This window comes from Heterodontus francisci, chromosome 32 (assembly GCF_036365525.1).
Source record: "Heterodontus francisci isolate sHetFra1 chromosome 32, sHetFra1.hap1, whole genome shotgun sequence".
In the NCBI taxonomy this organism is placed as follows: Eukaryota; Metazoa; Chordata; class Chondrichthyes; order Heterodontiformes; family Heterodontidae; genus Heterodontus; species Heterodontus francisci.
Genome location: NC_090402.1, coordinates 8507222 through 8530244, shown reverse-complemented (window position 1 = coordinate 8530244; position 23023 = coordinate 8507222). Strand labels below are relative to the sequence as shown.

General features: G+C 46.3%; 1 protein-coding gene across 2 annotated transcripts in view; it reads left to right on the top strand.

The window, feature by feature from the left end:
• pip5kl1 (phosphatidylinositol-4-phosphate 5-kinase-like 1) overlaps positions 1-23023 on the top strand; it is a 67690-nt gene that overhangs the window by 30908 nt on the left and 13759 nt on the right. For both annotated transcript variants that reach the window (XM_068012162.1, XM_068012161.1), the window contains exons 3-6: positions 7526-7717; positions 13671-13721; positions 14205-14359; positions 14602-14726. In XM_068012162.1, the coding sequence (XP_067868263.1) occupies positions 7547-7717; positions 13671-13721; positions 14205-14359; positions 14602-14726 (502 nt within the window). In that variant the 5' untranslated portion in view covers positions 7526-7546. The remainder of the gene's footprint in view (positions 1-7525; positions 7718-13670; positions 13722-14204; positions 14360-14601; positions 14727-23023) is intronic.

Below are 23023 nucleotides of genomic sequence, written 5' to 3'. Positions count from 1 at the left end.
AGGGTTCCGGCATGAATGTGCAGCTTAGAGAGAGCATTGGTTAAGAGGCGAGTTACTCACCACAGAATACCCAGCCCCTGACCTGCTCAATGAGGCACAGCATTTATGTGGTTGGCCCAGTTCAGTTTTTTGATCAATGACGACCCCCAGGATGTTGATAGTAATGCCACTGAATGTCATAGGGAATGTTAAGGATGACTGACTGACTGTACACAATATGCTATAAATTTTCATGATATCAAGTGACAACTGCATGTGAGCATGCATGTATACATACAAATACACAGGATCGTGACAAATGAAAGAGAAATAGCAATGATTCATTATTCAGCCAGAATTTTCTATGTTTGTGTTGGTCTGTTCTGAGCCTGTTTATATTGTGAGCCTGAGCCTGTTTGTATTGTGTGTCACAAACCCTACACAAGGCACGAATGAATAAGTGGACTGAAGAGAATGGAACATTCTGGCAGGTTCCACAGAGAACGTATGTCTCCCATTGCAGCTATTCCATAGCATTCTCAGGAAAGTGTGAGAATCAACAGGAATTTGAGGGAGGAAAAGCCCTCTAGCCATATCCTTTGTGAAGTTCAGATTGGGGAAACTCAGTGCCTGACAAAGCAGAATTTACAGTTTCTCCATCCCCCTCAATTGGCTTTTCAGATAATTGGCTGACTAATCAGTAAAACCCTGTTGTGGTAACAATGCTTCAGTGATGCATGCCATTGCTCGCACTTTTGTAGCAATTTAATCGTGCCACGTTTGTAATAACTTGCATTTATATAGCACCTTTAACATAGTAAAAGTCTCAAGGCATGCATGGGTATTATCCAACAAAGTTTGACACTGAGTCACATAAGGAGATTTTCGGAGAGATGACCAACAGCTTGGTCAAATAGGTAGGTTTTAAGGAGGATCTTAAAGGAGGAGAGAGAGAGGTCGAGAAGCAGAGAGGTTTAGGGAGGGAATTCTAGAGCTTAGGGCTGATGCAGCTGAAGGCATGGCTGCCAATGGTGGAGTGAAGGAAATTGGGGATACACAAGAGGCCAGAGGAGGAGGCATGCTGAGATCTCAAAGGGTTTTGGGGCTGGAGGAGAGCAGAGATCTCGGCGGGTTGTGAGGCTTGAGGAGAGCAGAGATCTCGGAGGGTTGTGAGGCTTGAGGAGAGCAGAGATCTCAGAGGGTTGTAGGGCTGGAGAGGGGCAGAGGTCCTGGAGGTTGTGAGGCTTGAGGAAGAGCAGAGATCTCAAAGGGTTTTGGGGCTGGAGGAGAGCAGAGATCTCGGAGGGTTGTGAGGCTTGAGGAGAGCAGAGATCCCGGAGGGTTGTGAGGCTTGAGGAGAGCAGAGATCTCGGAGGGTTGTGAGGCTTGAGGAGAGCAGAGATCTCGGAGGGTTGTAGGGCTGGAGAGGGGCAGAGGTCCTGGAGGGTTATAGGGCTGGAGAGGGGCAGAGGTCCTGGAGAGTTGTGAGGCTTGAGAGCAGAGATCTCGGAGGGTTGTAGGGCTGGAGAAGAGCAGCGGTCTCAGAATGTAAGGCTTGAGGAGAGCAAAGACCTTGGAAGGTTGTGAGGCTTGAGGAGGGCAGAGGTCCTGGAGGGTTGTAGGGCTGGAGAGGGGCAGAGGTCCTGGAGGGTAGTAGGACTGGAGAGGGGCAGAGGTCTCGGAGGGTTGTAGTGAACAGTCTCTTGCTATTTGACTCCTGATCAGTTTCACAGCTGGTGTTGAGAACACAAGAAATAGGAACAGGAGTAGGCCATTCAGCCCTTCGAGCCTGCTCCGCCATTCAATGAGATCATAGCTGATCAGCTACTTCAACACTGCACTATCCCGTAACCCTTGATGTTTTTAGTATGTAGAAATCTATCGATCTCAGTCTTGAACATACTCAACAACTGAGTCTCCACAGCTCTCTGGGGCAGAGAATTCCAAAGATAAGATAGATCCATCTCCCATGTCGCACAAGACTCTGTGTTGATTTGTAGCTCAGTGTTGTGTGTGAAACAATCGGGCATCTTGTATGGAGCCCACATAAAACTAATCTCCACTTCAGCAAAGCATAGCCAATAAATGCTGGCCTTGCTAGTGATGTCCACATCTCGAGAATCAGTAAAATCTTTCAAATCGTGATTTTGATTGATGTAGTAGTTTTAAAAGGAAAACTCCATCCTGTCGTAGTGTGTTGTCCAAATTTTGTTCAAGCAAATTTTTTGTTCCTGTTAGTTGGAAAATTCACAGATATCGGATGGTCCATTCCTTTCCCACCAGGTTTTCCTTCCTTCTCCTGAATTTATCACCACGAGTCGATCATCCTTTCTGCCTGTGCTTTGACCAGATTTCATGTTGTGTGAGACTGAAAAGATAATTGACTCTCAGACTGTGTACCAGCCACTGTCTTACTAGACAGATTAAAATCCATCTTAAAAAAAAAAAGTGAGATTCCACAAATTTTGGAACACCCATTGAACATGGATTTTAAGTATATGAAGGAGAAAGGAATTGGAAGGATATACAGATAGGGTGAGATGAAGTAGGGTGGGAGGAGGTTTGTGTGGCACATAAACTCTGGCATTGCTGGAAACAGCAGTATAGTGGTTATGTTACTGGCCTAATGATCTGGAGACATGAGTTCAAATCCCACCATAGCAACTGGGAAATTGAAATTCAGTTAATGGAAATAAATTGGGAATTTAAAAAGTTAGTATCAGTAACAGTGACTATGAAGCTACCAGATTGTTGTAAAAACCCAGCTTGTTCGCTAATGTCCTTTAGAGAAGGAAATCAGTTGTCCTTACCCAGTCTGGCCCACATGTTACTCCAGACCCACAGCAATGTGTTTGACTCTTAACTGCCCTCTGAAATGCCCTAACAAGCCACTCAATTGTCAAGAAGGTAACTCACCACCACCTTCTCGAGGGCAATTAGGGATGGGTAATGAATGTTGGCTTTGCCAATGTGAATGAGTTTAAAAAAAAAACAGTTGGGCTGAATAGTATGTTTCTGTGCTGTAAACATCATGCAATTTCTTGTAAATATCAAAAGTACAATAATGTGCATTTTTGTAAGAATCAACATTCCTTAGTTCTGTAATGCTGTAGAAATCCTTATCTGGCCTTTCGATACCTTCAGACTCCCTTACAGTACAGATTGTTACATAGTTTGTTTCCTTTACTTGCTGTTTCCAAACTTTATTTTCTTGGCAAGTATTCTCCTTTTTAAACAAAAAGCTATCACGTTATTTATTAGGGCAGGGTATTAAGGGTTACAGAAGCAAGATGGGTAAATGGAGATACAGATGAACCATGGTCTAATTGAAAGACAGAAAAAGCTTGAGGGACTGAATGGACTCCTTCTGTCCCTATATATTTATTTTTATTTATTTAGAGATACAGCACTGAAACAGGCCCTTCGGCCCACCGAGTCTGTGCCGACCAACAACCACCCATTTATACTAACCCTACAGTAATCCCATATTCCCTGCCACCTGCCTACACCAGGGGCAATTTATAATGGCCAATTTACCTATCACCTGCAAGTCTTTGCCTGTGGGAGGAAACCGGAGCACCCGGCAAAAGCCCACACGGTCACAGGGAGAACTTGCAAACTCCGCACAGGCAGTACCCAGAATTGAACCCGGGTCCCTGGAGCTGTGAGGCTGCAGTGCTAACCACTGCGCCACTGTGCCGCTCTATTACTCTTCCCCACTTCCTATCCTCCTCAGTCCTGCTCCTCTGAATCATTTACACAGTACGAAGCATCATCCCTCCTTCTAGGAGTCCAGCAGTGCTGATCTTATCTATTCCAATACTCTCCTGGCCAGCCTCCCATCGTCCGCCCTCCATAAACTTGAGCTCATCCGAATCTCTGCCGTCCGTATCTAACTCGCAACAAGTTTCCTTCACCTGTCACCCTTGTGCTCACTGACCTACACTGGCTCCTGGTCTGCCAATGCCTCAGTTTTAAAACTCTCATCCTTGTATTCAATATCTCTGCATGGCCTCGCCCCTCTCTATCTTTGTAACCTCCTCCAGCCTTACAACCCTCTGAGATCTCTGCATCCAGCTTGGTTAAGGTGAGGTGGGTTTCAAGGAGCATCTTAAAGGAGGACAGAGAAGGCAGAGAGTTTTAGGGAGGGAATTCCAGAGCTTAGCACCTAGATAGCTGAAGGCACAACTATCAATGGTAGGGTGAAGGAAGTCAGCGATGCGCAAGAGGCTGAAATTGGAGGAGCCAAAGAGGTCAGTCCACAAAAGCCTCGATTTTTAAAATTCTCATCCTCATGTTGAAATTCCTCCATGGCTTTGTCTCTCCTTATCCCTGTGACCACCTTCAGGCCTACAAGACTCCATCCTGCTTATCGAATTATAGAACCATAGAACGATGCAGCACTGAAGGAGGCCATTTGGCCCATTGAGTCTGTGCCAGCTCTTTTGAAGAGCAATTCATTATCTCACTCTCCTCGTCTTTCCCCATATCCCTTCAAGTATTTATCCAATTCCATTTTGAAAGCTACCATTGACTCTGTATCCACCACCCTATCAGGCAGTGCATTCCAAATCCTAACCACACTTTGTGTAAAAAAGTTTTCCCTCATGTCACCTCTGGTTCTTTTGCCAATCACCTTAAATCTGTGCCCTTTGGTTATCAACCCTTCAGCCATTGGAAACAGTTTCTCTTTACGTATTCTATCTAAACCCTTCATAATTTTGAATACCTCTATCAAATCTACCCTCAGCCTTCTGTAAGGAGAGCAATCCCAGTTTCTCCAGTCTGTCCACATAACTAGAATCCCTCATCTTTGGCACCATTCTAAATAATCTCTTCTGTAGCCTCTCCAAAACCTTTATGCCTTTCCTAAAATATGGTGCCCAGAATTGGAGTAACTCTCAACCATTGTACTGGAGCAAAAATGGACCAGGGTGCATATTTGTCCAGGGTTTGGTGCACAATTTGTATCTTGAGCTTTCCTTCATCAATCAACTCAAATTAAAAAGATCAGTTATATCTCAGATATCAGAAGGCCAGCTGTAGAACTTTGGTTGTAGGACTGAAAGGAACACAAAGTATTTCTAGCTCTGAATTTATTTCACTTCTGTATGGAGAAAGATAATACAACCGCCAAAGAAATCGTCACAAACAGTACAATAACTTGCTTTCAGAAATACAACAGCATAGTGTTTCCTGGCTTCAATTAAATATGACACATTGCACTTTCAGAATCACAGCTTTGGAACCTTTGCTGAATTCAAAATGCAGCAAATCCATAACACTCAGATTACAGTCAATGTTTGGCAAAGTTATCTTTTCTCAATTTATATAGCGGAATAATGGCTTCCATTCATGTTCTTTAGCTCTACGTTAAACAATTTGGCCCTCCAATTCTATGGGGAAATCAGCGAGTCTCCCAGTGTAATCCCAGCAGGAAACGGGTGGAATCCCCAGGGACTGATGTAATGTGGAAACAGTGTAAAGTGGCCAACTTTAGTTTATGGTTATTCGCCCGAGGACCATGCTGGAATTTTAAAAAGTTTATTCTCGGGATGTGGGCTTCACTGGTAAGTCCGGGATCTATTGTTTGTCCTGGCAGCCCATGTGGTGAAGATGCTCCCACATTGTTGTTCCAGGATTTTATATAGAATTACATAAAACTTTATAGCACAGGAACAGACGATTCAGCCCAAGGGGACAATACTGTTGTTTGTGTTCCACACCTGCCTTTACCCACTTTAATTCATCTCACCCCATCAACATATCATCCATTTGACCCAGCGCCGATGAAAGAATGGCGGTATATTTCCACGTGAGAATGGTGTGTGATTTGCAGGTTATGATGTTCCCGTGCATCTGCTGCCCTTGTGCGTCTAGGTGGTGGAGGTTGTGGGTTTGGGCGGTGCTGCTGAAGAAACCTTGGTGAATTGCTGCAGTGCATCCCATAGATGGTGCAGTCATGGTGTGCTGATGCCAGAGGGAGTGAATGTTTAAGGTGGTGGATGGACTGCCAATCATTGGACTGCTTTGTTGTGAATGGAGTTGAGCTTTTCGAGTGTTGGAGCTGCACTCATCCAGGCAAGTGGAGAGCATTCCATCGCAGTCCTGACGTGCCTTATAGGTGGAGGAGGGCTGGGTAGAACCCCTGCAGAATTTTAAAGTGTATTAATATAGGTTGATACAACATCTAAAATTTGGTAGTAACTCTACTCCCCATATCCTAACCTGCACCGAGTCCCGTGCACCCATCACCACTGTGCTCGCTGACCTACACTGACTCCTTGTCCAACAACACCTAGAATTTCAAATTCTCATCTTTGTGCTCCAATTCCTCCATGGCCTCATCCCTCCCTATCTCCGTGACCTCCTCCAGTCCTATAACCCTCAGAGAATCCTCCATTTCTGGCCTCTTGTACATCCTCTATTCCCTTCACTCCACCATTGCAGCTGTGCTTTCAGCCATCATTGCCCTAAGCTCTGAAATTCCCTTCCTAAACTTCTCCCTTTCGCCACCTCTCTCTCTCTCTCTTCCTTAAAACCTGTCCGCCTGACTAACACTTTGCTCAGCTGTCCTACCGTCACCGCCTTTGGTTCGGTGTTAGAACTTTGTTTGACCATGTTCCTGGGAGGCACCTTGGGACGCTTTACTGCATTAAAGGTTCTATATAAATGTTGTTGCTTAACAGCTACATCAAAATAGTTGTGCCGCCTTCTGTGGTGTACCGGCCATACCCCCTCCATGGGCTTGTCATCTGAAATCTTCATTCTTGATTTATTAGTGTCCTTCTTTCCTTAATTTCTAGTTAACAGCTGAATTTATCGTACTGAGTTCCACACTGTTCTATACTAATGGTCAATCTTTGCATTCCTTGTTATCCAAAAGCCAAGACACAAAAGAACTCGTTTCAGTATTTTCACAGACCTGAGTTAACCTCACAACATCAGATTGGCTAATGCCGCTCCTCCAGTAGCTATGTTGGGGTTGCCAACCCTCCAGAATTGCCCTGGAGTCTCCAGAAATTGAAGATTAATCTCCTGGACACTGCTGCAAGCAACACTCAGGAGAGAAATCATTGGGCATTAAATATAATCCTGTTTGTTTAATTTTCTTTGAAAACCTCTGTTTGTTGGTTATATAAGTATTAGACATTGGGAACAATGACTGTTGGAGTGACAGTCCAGAGTCATCCAATCGGGTGATGAGTCTTTTTGCTTTCCAGTTGGCCATGTGAAGGCAGGGCATTGTGAGGATGGACATGTCGGGAAACCAGTAGTGGGATTATGGGGGTGGGGCAATTGGTCATGTGACGAAACTTCCAGGAATACATTCAATCAGAGTTGGCAACCCCAGGCTAGCTCCGCAAGCACTACAGATGAGATTGCTCATCCAAGGCCCTGTGCCTTGCAGCCAGGTTAATATCACTGCTTCTTGCTTTTCTCTCTACAACAACGCTGCAGTAATTTATCAAGGCCTCTCTGGGCTCCAATTAGATGAATGATTAAGAGGATTTTACAGCACTGATACAGTTTGATGTTTTTGTAGACGGACAGCCAAGACGCGAGCATGAATCGAAAATCAGCCGCAAAGAGGAAGTTTCTGTGGCGAGTCAGACAGAAGTGGAAACTATTGGGTCTGTTTGAGATTGACCGAGATCATGAATTTTATGACTTTACCTGTATGCTGAAGGAGGGATTGACAGCTGCAGTCCAGGTCTCCATCGACACTCCACAATTGGTAAGGTCAACCAGAGTGTCTGTTGACACCACGGTGTCAGCCATTGAGTTGAAGGTGGGTCAGGACTTCAGACAAACAGAGTCTATTTATTTGGCACACAGAGTCTACTTATTCAGCAAGCAGTCTATTTAAAAAGAGTCTCCATGAACTACAGCAAACAGTAATCATGACCAAAATCATAGCAATGTCTCCTGAGAAAAGCAGGCTTATTCCTCCAGCAAAATGCAGTGAGTGGAGGATAGTTACCTAATGCAAATTGTGTGTAATATCAATCTAAGTCACTTATAGGTGTGATTGAAGGAGGAATTATTCAATCAACTCCATTCTGGCCAAGACCTGTGGTGTCATTATATGCAGCTAAAATCAACTGGCAGTAAAGCATAATTGTCCATTCTTGGACGTAATCTCAAATCCAGCACATCCGACGCATTAACAAAAAACTTTTTTTCTTCCTTTCAGGTGTTAAGGAACGCAAGCTCCAGCAGCTGATGGGGACTAATGCCCCTCCAGATCCTCCTTCCGCTTCACTTCCCTCTGACCCCACCCCTTCTGATCTGACCCCTTGCCGTGTATTCACTATACCCTCTGACCTCCCCCTCTCTGATGCTGAGCGTTCTGTACTCAGCAAAGGTCTCAGTTTTATCCCCTTACACCCCCATCTCAATGAATTTCGTGCTCGGCATGACGTTGTGCTCTTCTTCCGTCGCCTCCGCCTCCGGGCTCACTTCTTCGACCAGGAGTCCTCCCCCCGACCAGCAGACCCATTCACCCGCCTCCAGCATTCTCCCTCTACCTGGACCCCTCCCCCTGGCCTTTTACCCGCTCTTGATCTCTTCATTGAAAACTGTCGGCGAGACATTGGTCGTCTCAATTTCTCTGCCCCCCTCACTCACTCTAACCTGTCCGACTCTGAACTTGAGGCACTCCGTTCTCTCAGGTCTAACCCCGACATGGTCATCAAACCTGCAGACAAGGGTGGTGCTGTTGTTGTATGGCGTACCGACCTCTACCTTGCAGAAGCTCAACGCCAACTCACAGACACCTCTTCCTACCTCCCTCTGGACCATGACCCCACCACCGAACATCAAGCCACCATCCAAAGGACTGTCACTGACCTCATCTCCTCTGGAGATCTTCCCTCTACGGCTTCCAACCTCATAGTCCCACAACCCCTGACAGCCCGCTTCTACCTCCTTCCCAAAATCCACAAACAGGACTATCCCGGCAGACCCATTGTGTCAGCCTGCTCCTGCCCCACTGAACTTATTTCTTCCTATCTAGACTCTATCTTTTCTCCGCTGGTCCAGTCTCTTCCCACCTACATCCGTGACTCTTCTGACGCCCTACGTCATTTTGACAATTTCCAGTTTCCTGGTCCCAACCGCCTCCTCTTCACTATGGACGTCCAATCGCTCTACACCTCCATCCACCACCAGGATGGTTTGAGGGCTCTCCGCTTCTTCCTGGAACAGAGGCCCAACCAGTCCCCATCCACCACCACCCTCCTCCGCCTGGCTGAACTTGTTCTCACATTGAACAACTTCTCCTTCAACTCCATGCACTTTCTTCAAGTAAAAGGTGTCGCTATGGGTACCCGCATGGGTCCTAGTTATGCCTGTCTTTTTGTGGGATATGTCGAGCATTCTTTGTTCCAGTCCTACTCAGGCCCCCTCCCCCAACTCTTTTTCCGGTACATTGATGACTGTATCGGTGCCGTTTCCTGCTCCCACCCCGAACTAGAAAACTTTATCAACTTTGCTTCCAATTTCCACCCTTCTCTCACCTTTACATGGTCCATCTCTGACACTTCCCTTCCCTTCCTCGACTTCTCTGTCTCCATCTCTGGGGATAGGTTGTCTACCAATATCCATTATAAGCCCACTGACTCCCACAGCTACCTCGACTACACTTCTTCACACCCTACCTCCTGTAAGGACTCCATTCCATTCTCCCAGTTTCTCCGTCTCCGACGCATCTGCTCTGATGATGCTACCTTCCATGACGGTGCTTCTGATATGACCTCCTTTTTCCTCAACCGAGGATTTCCCCCCACTGTGGTTGACAGGGCCCTCAACCGTGTCCGACCCATTCCCCGCACCTCTACCCTCACCCCTTCCCCTCCCTCCCAGATCCGTGACAGGGTTCCCCTTGTCCTCACTTTTCATCCCACCAGCCTCCATATCCAAAGGATCATCCTCCGCCAATTTCGCCACCTCCAGCATGATGCCACTACCAGTCGCATCTTCCCCTCCCTTCCCCTGTCAGCATTCCGAAGGGATCGTTCCCTCCGCGACACCCTGGTCCACTCCTCCATTACCCCCACCACCTCGTCCCCGTCCCAGGCCACCTTCCCCTGCAATCGCAGGAGGTGTAATACCTGCCCATTTACCTCCTCTCTCCTCACTATCCCAGGCCCCAAACACTCCTTTCAGGTGAAGCAGCGATTTACTTGTACTTCTTTCAATGTAGTATACTGTATTCGCTGCTCACAGTGTGGTCTCTTCTACATTGGGGAGACCAAGCGCAGACTGGGTGACCGCTTTGCGGAACATCTCCGCTCAGTCCGCAAGCAGGACCCTGAGCTTCCGGTTGCTTGCCATTTCAACACTTCCCCCTGCTCTCATGCTCACATCTCTGTCCTGGGATTGCTGCAGTGTTCCAGTGAACATCAACGCAAGCTCGAGGAACAGCATCTCATCTACCGATTAGGCACACTACAGCCTGCCGGACTGAACATTGAGTTCAATAATTTCAGAGCATGACAGCCCCCCATTTTACTTTCATTTTTAGTTATTTTTTCTTCCTTTTTTTTTACATTCCTTTTTACATTTTTTACAATCTTTTTTTGCATTTATTTCATTTCATCTCAGTTTGTTCAGTTTGCTTACCCACTGTTTTTTTTCAGGTTGTTTTTCTTCAGGTTTGCACTTGCTGCTGTTCAATATTCAGTGTATTCACACCTAATCTGTACTAATGCTTTGTCTTTCAACACACCATTAACATATTGTTTGCCTTTGCTCCGTGACCTTTTGGTCAGCTATGTGGCCTGGTCCAATCTGCACCTTCTCCTTTGTTATCTCTTGCCCCACCCCCACCTCACTTGTTTATAATCTGTGACTTTTCTAATATTTGTCAGTTCCGAAGAAGGGTCACTGACCCGAAACGTTAACTCTGCTTCTCTTTCCACAGATGCTGCCAGACCTGCTGAGTGATTCCAGCATTTCTTGTTTTTGTTTCAGATTTCCAGCATCCGCAGTATTTTGCTTTTATCTAAGAGAGTAGTATTGCCAGCTTTCATTGCCCTGGAGTCTCCAGGAATTAAAGAATAACTTCCTTTGACATTGCTTATGGCAGCCTTGGAGAAACATTATTAGCAGCATTTAAAAAAAAGAGATTACTTTTCATCTTTGAGTTATCTTTCTTTTTTTAGTTATAAAAGTATTGGAGATGGGAGGAAAAGGCTGTTTGACTGCTGGTCAAGAAGTATCAATTTGGGTAAAGAGGAATCTGCTCAGTCTGATTGGTGGTCGAAAGCCCATGGATATCTTGGGCAACCAATGGTGGGAGTGTGGGGGCGGGCTGGTTGGAGGAGGGAGGTCATGTGATGACATCCAGGAATATGGCCAACCAGAGTTGATAACTCCACCAATGGTGGAAGCGAGGCATTTGGCAGTGGGTGGGTCATGTGACAATTCCATGAATACATTCAACCCGAGTAGGCAAGCCTGAGAGAGTTGATGGACATTCTCTCTCTGCTGGTGCCCTTCTACCTCCAGCACTTGTACCAAACCCAACTCCGCACCAAAGGACTGGAGGTGTCTTGTGCTGACTGAGGAGACAGTTAATGGGGCTGGCAAGTGAGGAATCATTCCAATTTATATTATGCACTGAATGTGCAATGTGGAACAATCACGAGTGGAGTGCAACCTCCGTATCACTTCTCTTTCCACTCAGTAGAAGCCCAAATGTGTGTCATTTAGGGCAGAGAACAGCATACTGGTTGTAATAGTCTGGCAACCAGCACAATTTCAGAGGTCCCTGATCAGAGGAATTATCTCATGAGAGAGTTTCCACTCAGTCAATGAAAATCCACACCTTTTTATGGAGCATTTTTCAGCACAAATCGGTGAAGTGTACAGGGACACATTAAAAACGAACAAGGTTAGGATGCTGCTACCGTCCCACAATGAAATGAGAAGCTCTGGGCTTTCAATATGGATTTAAAGGGGGCTGGATTGAGGGTGATCTGATCGCAGTGTTTAAAACGTTAAAAGGATTTGATAGGGTAGATACAGGGAAACTATTTCCTCTGGGAATCAAGGATGAAATCTTAAAATTAGAGCTCGGCTGTTTAGGAGGGAAATCGGGAAGCTCCTTTTCACACAGGGTAGTGGAAGTCTGGAATTTGCTCCCCCAAAAGGCTGTGGATGTTGGAGGTTAATTGAAATTTTCAAGACTGAGATTGATAGATAAGGGGATCAAGGGATATGGAGCAAAGGCAGGTAAATAGGATTTGAGGTATAGATCAGCCATGATCTGATTGAACGGCAGAGCAGACTAGAGGGGCTGAATGGCTTCTTCCTGTTCCTAATATATCACAGTTGTGCACTGGTAGGTAGGAAAATTCCTAATTCATCTACCCGCCTTGCTCCACACTACCGCAGTCACATGGCCTGGTCGTTTTGTTATGGTAACTGGAGACCTTTCTCACTCTGAATGCCTTATTGGAAATCTGATGGTTGACTAAGCTCCTTGTTGACTAACACATAACAGAGACTCTCCAATATCCCAAGGGTTAAAGCTGCCCTGTTATTACAGCTGTAAGTTCTCCTGTGGTTACAGTATTGATATCAACATAATAAAGCCACATGTCTTTAATCCCTGAAGGAGTGCGTGGACATTTTTGAACCAGATTAAATCCTGGAGTCTTAACCAACATCACTAGGCTAATGTTGATAAGTAAATATTTATTGGTCACGTAGGAACAGGAGGAGGCCATTCAGCCCCTCCAGCTTATCCCGTCATTCAATTAGATCATGTCTAATCTGTTCCTCATCTCCATTTACCTGTCTTGGTTCCATATCCATTAATAACCTTACCTAAAAAAAACACTTTTATCAAATATAGATCAGTTACGGCCATAAAATGCAAATCACAGGCTTGACTTCTCTATGTACAAAGTGGAGATTTGACGGAGATATTCAAAATCATGGAGGGTTTTGATGGAGTAAATAAGGAGAAACTGTTTCCAGTGGCAGAGGAGACCTGGTATTTATGTCAGCTGGAGCTCAGTGGGTAGCACTGTTGCTCCTGAGTCAGAAGGTTGGAGGTTCAAGCTGTACTCCAGAGACTTGAGTGCAAAATCCAGGCTGATACTCCCAGTGCAGTATTGAGGGAGTGTGTCACTGTCGGAGGTGCTGTCTTTTGGATAGGACATTAAACTGAGGCCCTGTCTGCCCTCTCAGGTGGGTGTAAAAGACCCCGTGACCATTCTTTTGAAGAAGAGCAGGGGAGTTCTCCCTAGTCTCCTGGCCAATATTTATCCCTGAACCAATCTCATCAAAACAGATAATGAACGCGTAATAATCCAGATGCTGGAAATCTCAAATAAGAACAGAAAATGCTGGAAATACTCAGCAGGCCCGGCAGCATCTCCTGTGGAGTGAGAAACAAAATTCGCATTTTGGGTCGATGGCCTTCCATCAGAACAGATTATCTGGTCATTATCACATTGCTGTTTGTGGGATCTTTCTGTCTGGAAATTAGTTGACTCGTTTCCTACATTGCAACAGTGACTTCACTTCAGAAAAGTGCTTCATTGGCTCCCAAATGTTTTGGGATGTCCTGAGATGATGAAAAGTGCTATATAAATGCAAATCTTTGCCCCTTTTTACTTGACAGGATAAAAGGGAAGCTGTTGCCTGTTTGTAATTTGACTTTCTCCCTCTTCCAGGGCATACTTAGTGAGCCCGACTTCAACGTTGTGCTGACTCAGGTACACAAGGTAGGTCATTCACTGCTCTTTCTCTGGCTGCATTTAACAAGAGGTAAATGGAATGGTGTTAATATTTATTGAGGAGTAGCAGGATGTTCATTCAGAATGGCCTCAGGAACCAAGAACTTTTAAGAGAACGTTCAAAGGTTCTTCCTTATCGAGAGATCAACTCTGCCTAAGCCTCCCCTTCTCTCCAGCAGCTCACCGCGTTGCTAATCATACTTTGATTATACCTCACCTGGGAACCTAATTGATTGTGCAATATGTAAAAATAAAATGATTGGACAACTATCCAGTTTGCTGGTTTGGACGCAATACTGAATTAATTAAGGCAGCGTGTAATTTAATGCTGTTTCACAGGAGTTGTTTGAAGTGGTCTGGCTGGAGATTCATCAATTTTCAGTCATTGTACAGAGTACTTGCCTTGTGTTCAGGATTGTCACATTATCAGACAGCAATGGGCTCAGATTTTCCATCTGTTGTCTGTGACAGGGCTTTGAGATGAAGACGTTTGCAGGACCTGTATTTGCAAAGTTCCGGTCCATGTTGGGGATGAGTGAGAAGGATTACCAGCAGTCTCTCAGTTCAGAAGGATTCTACCTTCAGTTCATCAGCAACTCCAAGAGCAAGGCCAACTTCTTCCTGACGTGAGTGAGATCATCACATTCACAGAATAGATATATGAGGGTGTGGTGACCCCCTGCACCTGTGGCAGAATGAGTAATAAAAGACCCTGATCACTCCCTGCACAGAGTGATGCACTCCCTCCCCCCCCCCTCCCCATTCCCCCTCCGCACCCTGCTACCTTTCCCCCCACACAAAGGTCAGGACTATAGAGCTGAGCTGCTGTTTGTTGGCTGCTTAATTTGTTTTTATTTGAAACACTTAGGAACGACAAGAGGATTTTCCTGAAAACTCAGGAGAAGAGAGAGATGAAGTTTCTGTTGTCCAACCTTCGATCCTACATACAACACATGGAGAAGTACCCACATTCGCTTCTGGTCAAGTTTCTAGGTGAGAGGAAAAACAGACACTTCATAGCAACAACCTTTTTAAGAAAGGACCTCCCACAGTGACTCAGTTACTAAAGGCAGCGAGTAACCAAGAGATACAGATCCGAAGATCCCAGGTTCAATCTCCAGTCTGCAGTGATCTCACAGGGTTGCAGGAACAAAAGATCAACCCAAACCCTATTTCTGATTGCTGTCCAGTGACCCTCATATCAAAGTGCACCTTTATGGATGTTGCCCAGAGCATACAGCACAGAAACAGGCCATTCGGCCCATCTGGCCCATGTCAGTGTTTATACTCCACACACGCCTCCCCCTCCATCCCTCTTCATCTCACCCTATCAGCATATCCTTCTGTTCCTTTCTCCCTCGTGTTTATCCAGCTTCTCCTTAAATACATCTATACCATTCGTCTCAACACTCCCTGTGGTAGCGAGTTCCACATTCTCACCACTCTCTGGGGGGAAAAAGGTTTCCCCTGAATTCCCTATTGGATTTATTAGTGATTATTTTATATTTATGGCCACTAGTGTTGGTCTCCTCCACAAATGGAAACATCTCTCTGTCTATCAAACCCATCATAATTTTAAAGACCTCTATTAGGTCACCCCTTTAGCCTGTTTAGTCTTTCCTGATAGCTATTAAGTCTTGTGTCGGGTATTGTCATCTGGTTTGGTCTGTATATCAGATCAGAAAAGGATCAATTCCATGACATGTAAGGTGGCCATATTGGATTTGGGACTTCAAGCTATTAAGTACTTTTTAATCTGACCTTCACATCCAATTCTTTAGCAGCTGTGGCTCAGTGAGTCGCACTTTAGCTCTGAGTCAGAAAATTGTGGCTTCAAGTTCCCATTCCAGAGACTTGAGCACAAAATCTAAGCTGACACTCCACAGTGCAGTACTGAGGGAGTGCTGCATTGTCAGAGGTGCCATCTTTCAGATGAGGCATTAAACCGAGGCTCCCATCTGCCCTCTAAGGTGGATGTAAAAGATCCCATGGCACTATTTTTGAAGTAGAGCAGAGGAGTTCTCCCCAGTGTCCTGGCCAATATCTATCCCTCAATCAACATCACAAATACAGATGATCTGGTCATTATCACATTGCTGTTTGTGGGAGCTTGCTGTGCACAAATTGGCTGCTGCGTTACCTACATTACCGCAGTGATGACACTTCAAAAAGTACTTTATTGGCTGTAAAGTGCTTTGGGATGTCCTGAGATTGTGAAAGGCGCTGTAGAAATGCAAGTCTTTCTTTTCTTTCTTTCTCCATAATCTTGAGCTCATCCAAAACTCTGTTGCCGGGATCCTAACCACACCAAGTCTTTTTTACCCATCGCCCCTGTGCTCACTGACCTACATTGGCTCCCGGTCCAGCAATGCCTCAATTTTAAAATCTGCATACTTGTTTTCAAATCTCTCCATGGTCTCACCCCTCCCTAACTCCGTAATCTCCTCCAGCCGAACAACTCTCAAGATCTCTGCACTCCTCCAATTCTGGTGTCCTACACATCCCCTGTTTTAATCACCCCACCATTATTGGCCGTGCTTTCAGCAGTCTAGGCCCCAAGTTCTGGAATCTCCTCCATAAACTTCTCTGCCTCTCAAACCCCTTAAGTCCTACCTCTTAGACCGAGCTTTTGGTCAACGGTCCTACGTTACTCGGTGTCAAATTTTGTTTGATACCATTCCTGTGAAACGCCTTGAGATGTTTTACAATGTTAAAGTCACTATATAAATGCAAGTAGTTGTTGATGTTGAGAGAGGTAATAAATTTGTACAGGGTGATGGTTAGTCCCCAGTTGGGGTACTGTTTGCAGCTTTGAGTGTCCCATCATAGGAAAGGCATTATAACCTTTGACTAAGAGTTCAAATCCCGCCAGGGCTGTTTGAGAATTTGATTCAGTATTAAAGAACTGGAAATCATAGAATGGTTACAGCACAGAAAGAGGCCATTCAGCCCTTGTGTCCATGCTGGCTCTCTGCAGGAGCAACTCGGCTAGTCTCAATCCCCCTACCCTTTCCCTGTATCCCCTGCAAATAAGATCTCTTCAGCTGCTTATCCAATTCCCTTTTAAAAGCCACGATTGAATCTGCCTCCATCACACTCTCAGGCAGTGCATTCCAGATCCTAACCACACGCTGTGTAACAAGTTTCCTCATTTCTCCATTGTTTCTTTTGCTATTCACCTTATATTGGTGTCCTCTGGTTCTCAACCCTTCCGCCAATGGTTTCTCTCGATTTACTCTGTCTAGACCCCTCGTGATCTTGAACACTTCTATCAATCTCCTCTCAACCTTCTCATCTCTGAGGAGACCAGCCCCAGCTTCTCCAATCTATTCACATAACTGAAGTCCCTGATCCCTGGTACCATTCTCAGAAATCTTTCCTGCACCCTCCCTAAAATGTGGTGCCCAGAATTGGACACACTACTTTAGTTGAGACCGAATCTGTGTTTTATACGGGTTTATGATAACTTCCTTGCTTTTGTACTGTATGCCTCTTTTTATAAAGCACAGGATCCTGTATGCTTTATTAACCACTTTCTCAAACTACCCTGCCTTGTTCAAAGATTTTTGACATATATCCCCCAGGTCCCTTTGCTCCTGCACCCTCTTTCGAACTGTGTTCATTATTTTATATTGCTTTTTCTCATTCTTCTTACCTAAATGTATCACTTCACATTTCTCTGCATTAAATTTCATCTGTCATGTGTCTGCCCACTTGTTGACTAACACGCAACAGAGACTCTGAAAACGTGCCCTGCACACCCAAGTCTAGGTCATTATTATAGATCAGGAAAAGGAAGGGTCTTAATACCGAAGCCCAGGGAATCCCACTATATACGTTCCTCCAGTCAGCCAACTTCATATCCATCCTGCCTCTGTCCCTTTTATTCCATGGGCTTCAACTTTACTGATAAGCCTGTTATAGAGTCATAGAGTTGTACAGCATAGAAACAGGCCCTTCGGCCCACCGCGTCCATGCCGACCATAATGCCTATCTATACTAATCCCACCTGCCTGCATTAATTCCATATCCCTCTATGCCTTGCTCATTCAAGTACCTGTCCAGATGCCTCTTAAATGTCGCTACTGTTCCTGCCTCCACCACCTCCTCTGGCAGCTCATTCCAGATACCCACTATTCTTTGTGTGAAAAATTTACCCCTTTGATCCCCTTTAAACCTCCTCCCTCTCACCTTAAATCTATGCCCTCTATTTATTTATTTAGAGATACAGCACTGAAACAGGCCCTTCGGCCCACCGAGTCTGTGCCGACCAACAACCACCCATTTATACTAACCCTTCAGTAATCCCATATTCCCTACCACCTACCTATATTAGGGGCAATTTATAATGGCCAATTTACCTATCAACCTGCAAGTCTTTGGCTGTGGGAGGAAACCGGAGCACCCGGCAAAAACCCACATGGTTACAGGGAGAACTTGCAAACTCCGCACAGGCAGTACCCAGAATTGAACCCGGGTCCCTGGAGCTGTGAGGCTGCGGTGCTAACCACTGCGCCACTGTGCCGCTCTAGTTTTAGTCATGCCTACCATGGGAAACAGACTCTGGGTATCTACCCTATCTATGACTTTCATAATTTTATATACCTCTGTCATGTCCCCTCTCAGCCTCCTTCGCTCCAGGGAAAGATGCATACAGTAGAAAATAAATATATTCTTATAAGGCGAAAACAGAATGCATCAAAACATAGAATTCTTTGGCTAGAGATTAAAACTTTATGTGGCTATTTATCAAAAGCTGATCTCAGTAAAAGTGACCATGAAGCTATTGGGCTGTCCGAAAAGCCCAACTGGTTCACTGATGCTCTTCAGGGTAGGAAACCTGCTGTCCTTACCCAGTCTGGCCGATACATGACGCCAGTCCTCTTGGCTTAGTGGGAGTATTTCACCTCTTGAGTCAGAAGGAACGGATAGACTCGGGTATATTTATACAATATATTCTGTATTATTCGATATGTTAAGTATAGTTTTTATATTTATATATTCTGCATGCCTTCATAAACTTAAGCTCATCCAAAACTCTGCTGCCTGTGTCCTAACTTGCACCAAGTCCCGTTCATCCATCACCTGCTGTGCTCACTGACCATACATTGGCTTCGAGTCCGGCAACTGCTCGATTTTTAAAATTCTGATCCTAGTTTTCAAATCCCCTCCATCCCTCACCCCTCTGTATCTCTGTAACCTCCACCAGCCTTACAACCTTAGAAGGATATGCTGAAAGGGTTAGATGAAATAGCGTGGGATTTTGAGCAGAAACTCCAGTATGGGCCTGTTGGGCCAAATGGCCTGTTTTTGGACTGTACATTCTATGTAATTCAAGGTAACCCTTCGCTAACCCTGTGCTCCTCCAATTCCGGCCTCTTGCACATCCCCAATTTTCATCGCTCCTCCATTGGTGCCCATGCCTTCAGCTGTCTAGACCCTAAACTTTGGAATTCCGTTCTAAACCTCTCTACCTTTCTCTCTCCTCTAAGATGCTGCTGAAACCCACTTCTTTGACCAAGTTTTGGCCACCTGATCTGGTATCCCCTTTTGTGGCTCAATGTCAAATTTTATGCCAACACTCCTGTGACGCGTTTTGCAATGTTTTAACTACGTTAAAGGAGCTATATAAATGCAGGTTGTTGTTGTGTGAGTCTGATTATCTATTTTACATCTAATTATTATATAACTAGGCACAAAACAGCAGCTGAGGGAGAGGATTATTTTTGTAACTGGTCCGCGAGGGCAGAGAGCTCATTGCTTTGAGTGCGCCGGGTGAGGGACAAATTTATTTACCTGTTCCCTGAATAATGTCACAGGAGACCTGTTATATTCCTAAAAAAAAAATAGCCAATACCCCAGGGTGATCCGCAGTGTTGTTCCACGTTCCATCTTGGGAGGGTCCAAATGATAGTTACAAACTACAGGACTCTCACTGTCACCATTTATGATGTTATTTGACGTGCTGGATCAGGGAACTGCCTGGTAATTGCTCCCTAGTAGCCATTATCCTGTATTTATTGGATAAAGACATAGCCAGACAATGAATCATTGTTGGTAAACAGGCCTGTAATGTCCTCCTGTGATTTGCAAACATTACAACACTGCCACTGTCAGTAATGCTTAGCTGTCAGGCCCTCCGTCTCCTCAAGAAGTGCATGTTCTTTATTATTGCCTCGGCAACCCATCAGTGCTGGTGTATGGGGTCCTACAAGCAGCTGATGCCCGCATCAGCACCCACCGCCCCCCCCCCCACCCCACCCCCCCCATTCTGACAATTCACCCCAAGTAACCGTCCTCCATACAAAATCCGAGCCAGTGAAGCCCTGCGAGAATCGGTGATCTCCGTGGCAGGTTCAGGAGCCACTGAATGGGAGCCAGGCTGCTGCCATGCTCCAGGGATGCTGAGGGTTCCTGTTAGCGGGCGGAGTGCCAGACTTCTGCACCCCCTGGCAGCCCATTGTCAGATTGGACGTAGAGCAGGAGGGAGGAGGTCACTTTCTGGAATGCCCACCGTTGCCTCCTGCAGGAAATAGGCAGTACTTTGGAAAAGGTGACAGAGGGGTCCTGAACATTGTTCTAGTATCCATGCACAGAATTACAGGGGGCCCCTGTAAATACTGACACACACCCTGGGGACCCCCTGTAAATACCTACACACTCCCGGGGACCCCCTGTAAATACTGATACACTCCCGGGGACCCCCTGTAAATACTGACACACTCCCTGGGGACCCCCTGTAAATACCTACACACTCCCGGGGACCCCCTGTAAATACTGACACACTCCCGGAGACCACCTGTAAATACTGACACACTCCCGGAGACCCCCTGTAAATACTGACACACTCCCGGAGACCCCCTGTAAATACTGACACACTCCCGGAGACCCCCTGTAAATACTGACACACTCCCGGGGACCCCCTGTAAATACTAACACAATCCTGGGGACCCCCCTGTAAATACTGACACACTCCCCGGGACCCCCTGTAAATACTGACACACTCCCCAGAGACTCCCTCGAAATACTGACACACTCCCGGGGACCCCCTGTAAATACAGACACACTCCCCAGAGACTCCCTGTAAATACCTACACACTCCCGGGGACCCCCTGTAAATACTGACACACTCCCGGGGACCCCCTGTAAATACTGACACACTCCCGGGGACCCCCTGTAAATACTGACACACTCCCGGGGACCCCCTGTAAATACTGACACACACCCCAGAGACTCCCTGTAAATACCTACACACTCCCAGGGACCCCCTGTAAATACTGACACACTCCCGGAGACCACCTGTAAATACTGACACACTCCCGGAGAGCCCCTGAAAATACAGACACACTCCCGGAGACCCCCTGTAAATACTGACACACTCCCGGAGAGCCCCTGAAAATACAGACACACTCCCGGAGACCCCCTGAAAATACAGACACACTCCCGGAGAGCTCCTGAAAATACAGACACACTCCCGGAGAGCTCCTGAAAATACAGACACACTCCCGGAGAGCCCCTGAAAATACAGAGACACTCCCGGAGAGCTCCTGAAAATACAGAGACACTCCCGGAGAGCTCCTGAAAATACAGAGACACTCCCGGAGAGCCCCTGAAAATACAGACACACTCCCGGAGAGCCCCTGAAAATACAGACACACTCCCGGAGAGCCCCTGAAAATACAGACACACTCCCGGAGAGCCCCTGTAAATACAGACACACTCCCGGGGACCCCCTGTAAATACAGACACACTCCCGGGGACCCCCTGTAAATACTGACACACTCCCCGGGGACCCCCTGTAAATACTGACACACTCCCGGGGACCCCCTGTAAATACTGACACACTCCCTGGGGACCCGCTGTAAATACTGACACACTCCCCAGAGACTCCCTGTAAATACCTACACACTCCCGGGAACCCCCTGTAAATACTGACACACTCCCGGGGACCCCCTGTAAATACTGACACACACCCCAGAGACTCCCTGTAAATACCTACACACTCCCAGGGACCCCCTGTAAATACTGACACACTCCCGGAGACCACCTGTAAATACTGACACACTCCCGGAGAGCCCCTGTAAATACTGACACACTCCCGGACACCCCCTGTAAATACTGACACACTCCCGGAGACCCCCTGAAAATACAGACACACTCCCAGAGACCCCCTGAAAATACAGACACACTCCCGGAGAGCTCCTGAAAATACTGACACACTCCCGGAGAGCCCCTGTAAATACAGACACACTCCCGGAGAGCTCCTGTAAATACAGACACACTCCCGGAGAGCTCCTGTAAATACAGACACACTCCCGGAGAGCCCCTGTAAATACAGACACACTCCCGGAGAGCCCCTGTAAATACAGACACACTCCCGGAGAGCCCCTGAAAATACAGACACACTCCCGGAGAGCCCCTGTAAATACCGACACACACCTGATGCCTCCATGCAAATACTGGCACACTGCCAGAGACCCCCTGTAAATGCTGACACGCTCCTGGGGACCCCCTGTAAACTCTGACTTATTCCCTAGAACTCCCTGTGAATACTGGCACACACCCGAGGGCTCCCTGTAAATCCTGACACACTTCCCAGGGACCCCTTGTAAATACTGACACACTTGCAGCACTCACACATTTTCGGGACCCCCAGTAAACACTGAAACACTCCCAAGAACCCTCTGTAGATACTGAACCACTCCCAGAGATCCCCTGTAAATACTGACACACTCCAGGAACCCCCTGTAAGTATGGACACACTCCTGAGTCCCCCGTAAGTACTGACACAATCCCGAGGACTGCCTGTAAATATTGACACACTCCCGGGAACCCCCTGTAAATACTCCCAGGGACCACCTGTAAATACTGACACACTCCTGAGGACTCCCTTAAATACACAATTAATGGGAAAATACTGAGGTGTAGAGGAAGTGAGGGACCTTGGAGTGAATGTCCACAGATCCCTGAAGGTAGCAGGAAAGGTCAATAAGGTGGTTAAGAAGGCATATGGAATCCTTTCCTTTATTAACCGAGTTATAGAATATAAGAGCAGGGAGGTTATGCTGGAACTGTATAACTCATTGGTTAGGCCACAACTTGAATACTGTGTGCAGTTCTGGTTACCTCATTACAGAAAGGATGTAATTGCACTAGAGAGGGTGCAGAGGAGATTCACACGGATGTTGCCAGGACTGGAAAAATGCAGCTATGAGGAAAGATTGGATAGGCTGGAGTTGTTCTCCTTGGAACAGAGAAGGCTGAGGGGAGATCTGATTGAAATGCACAAA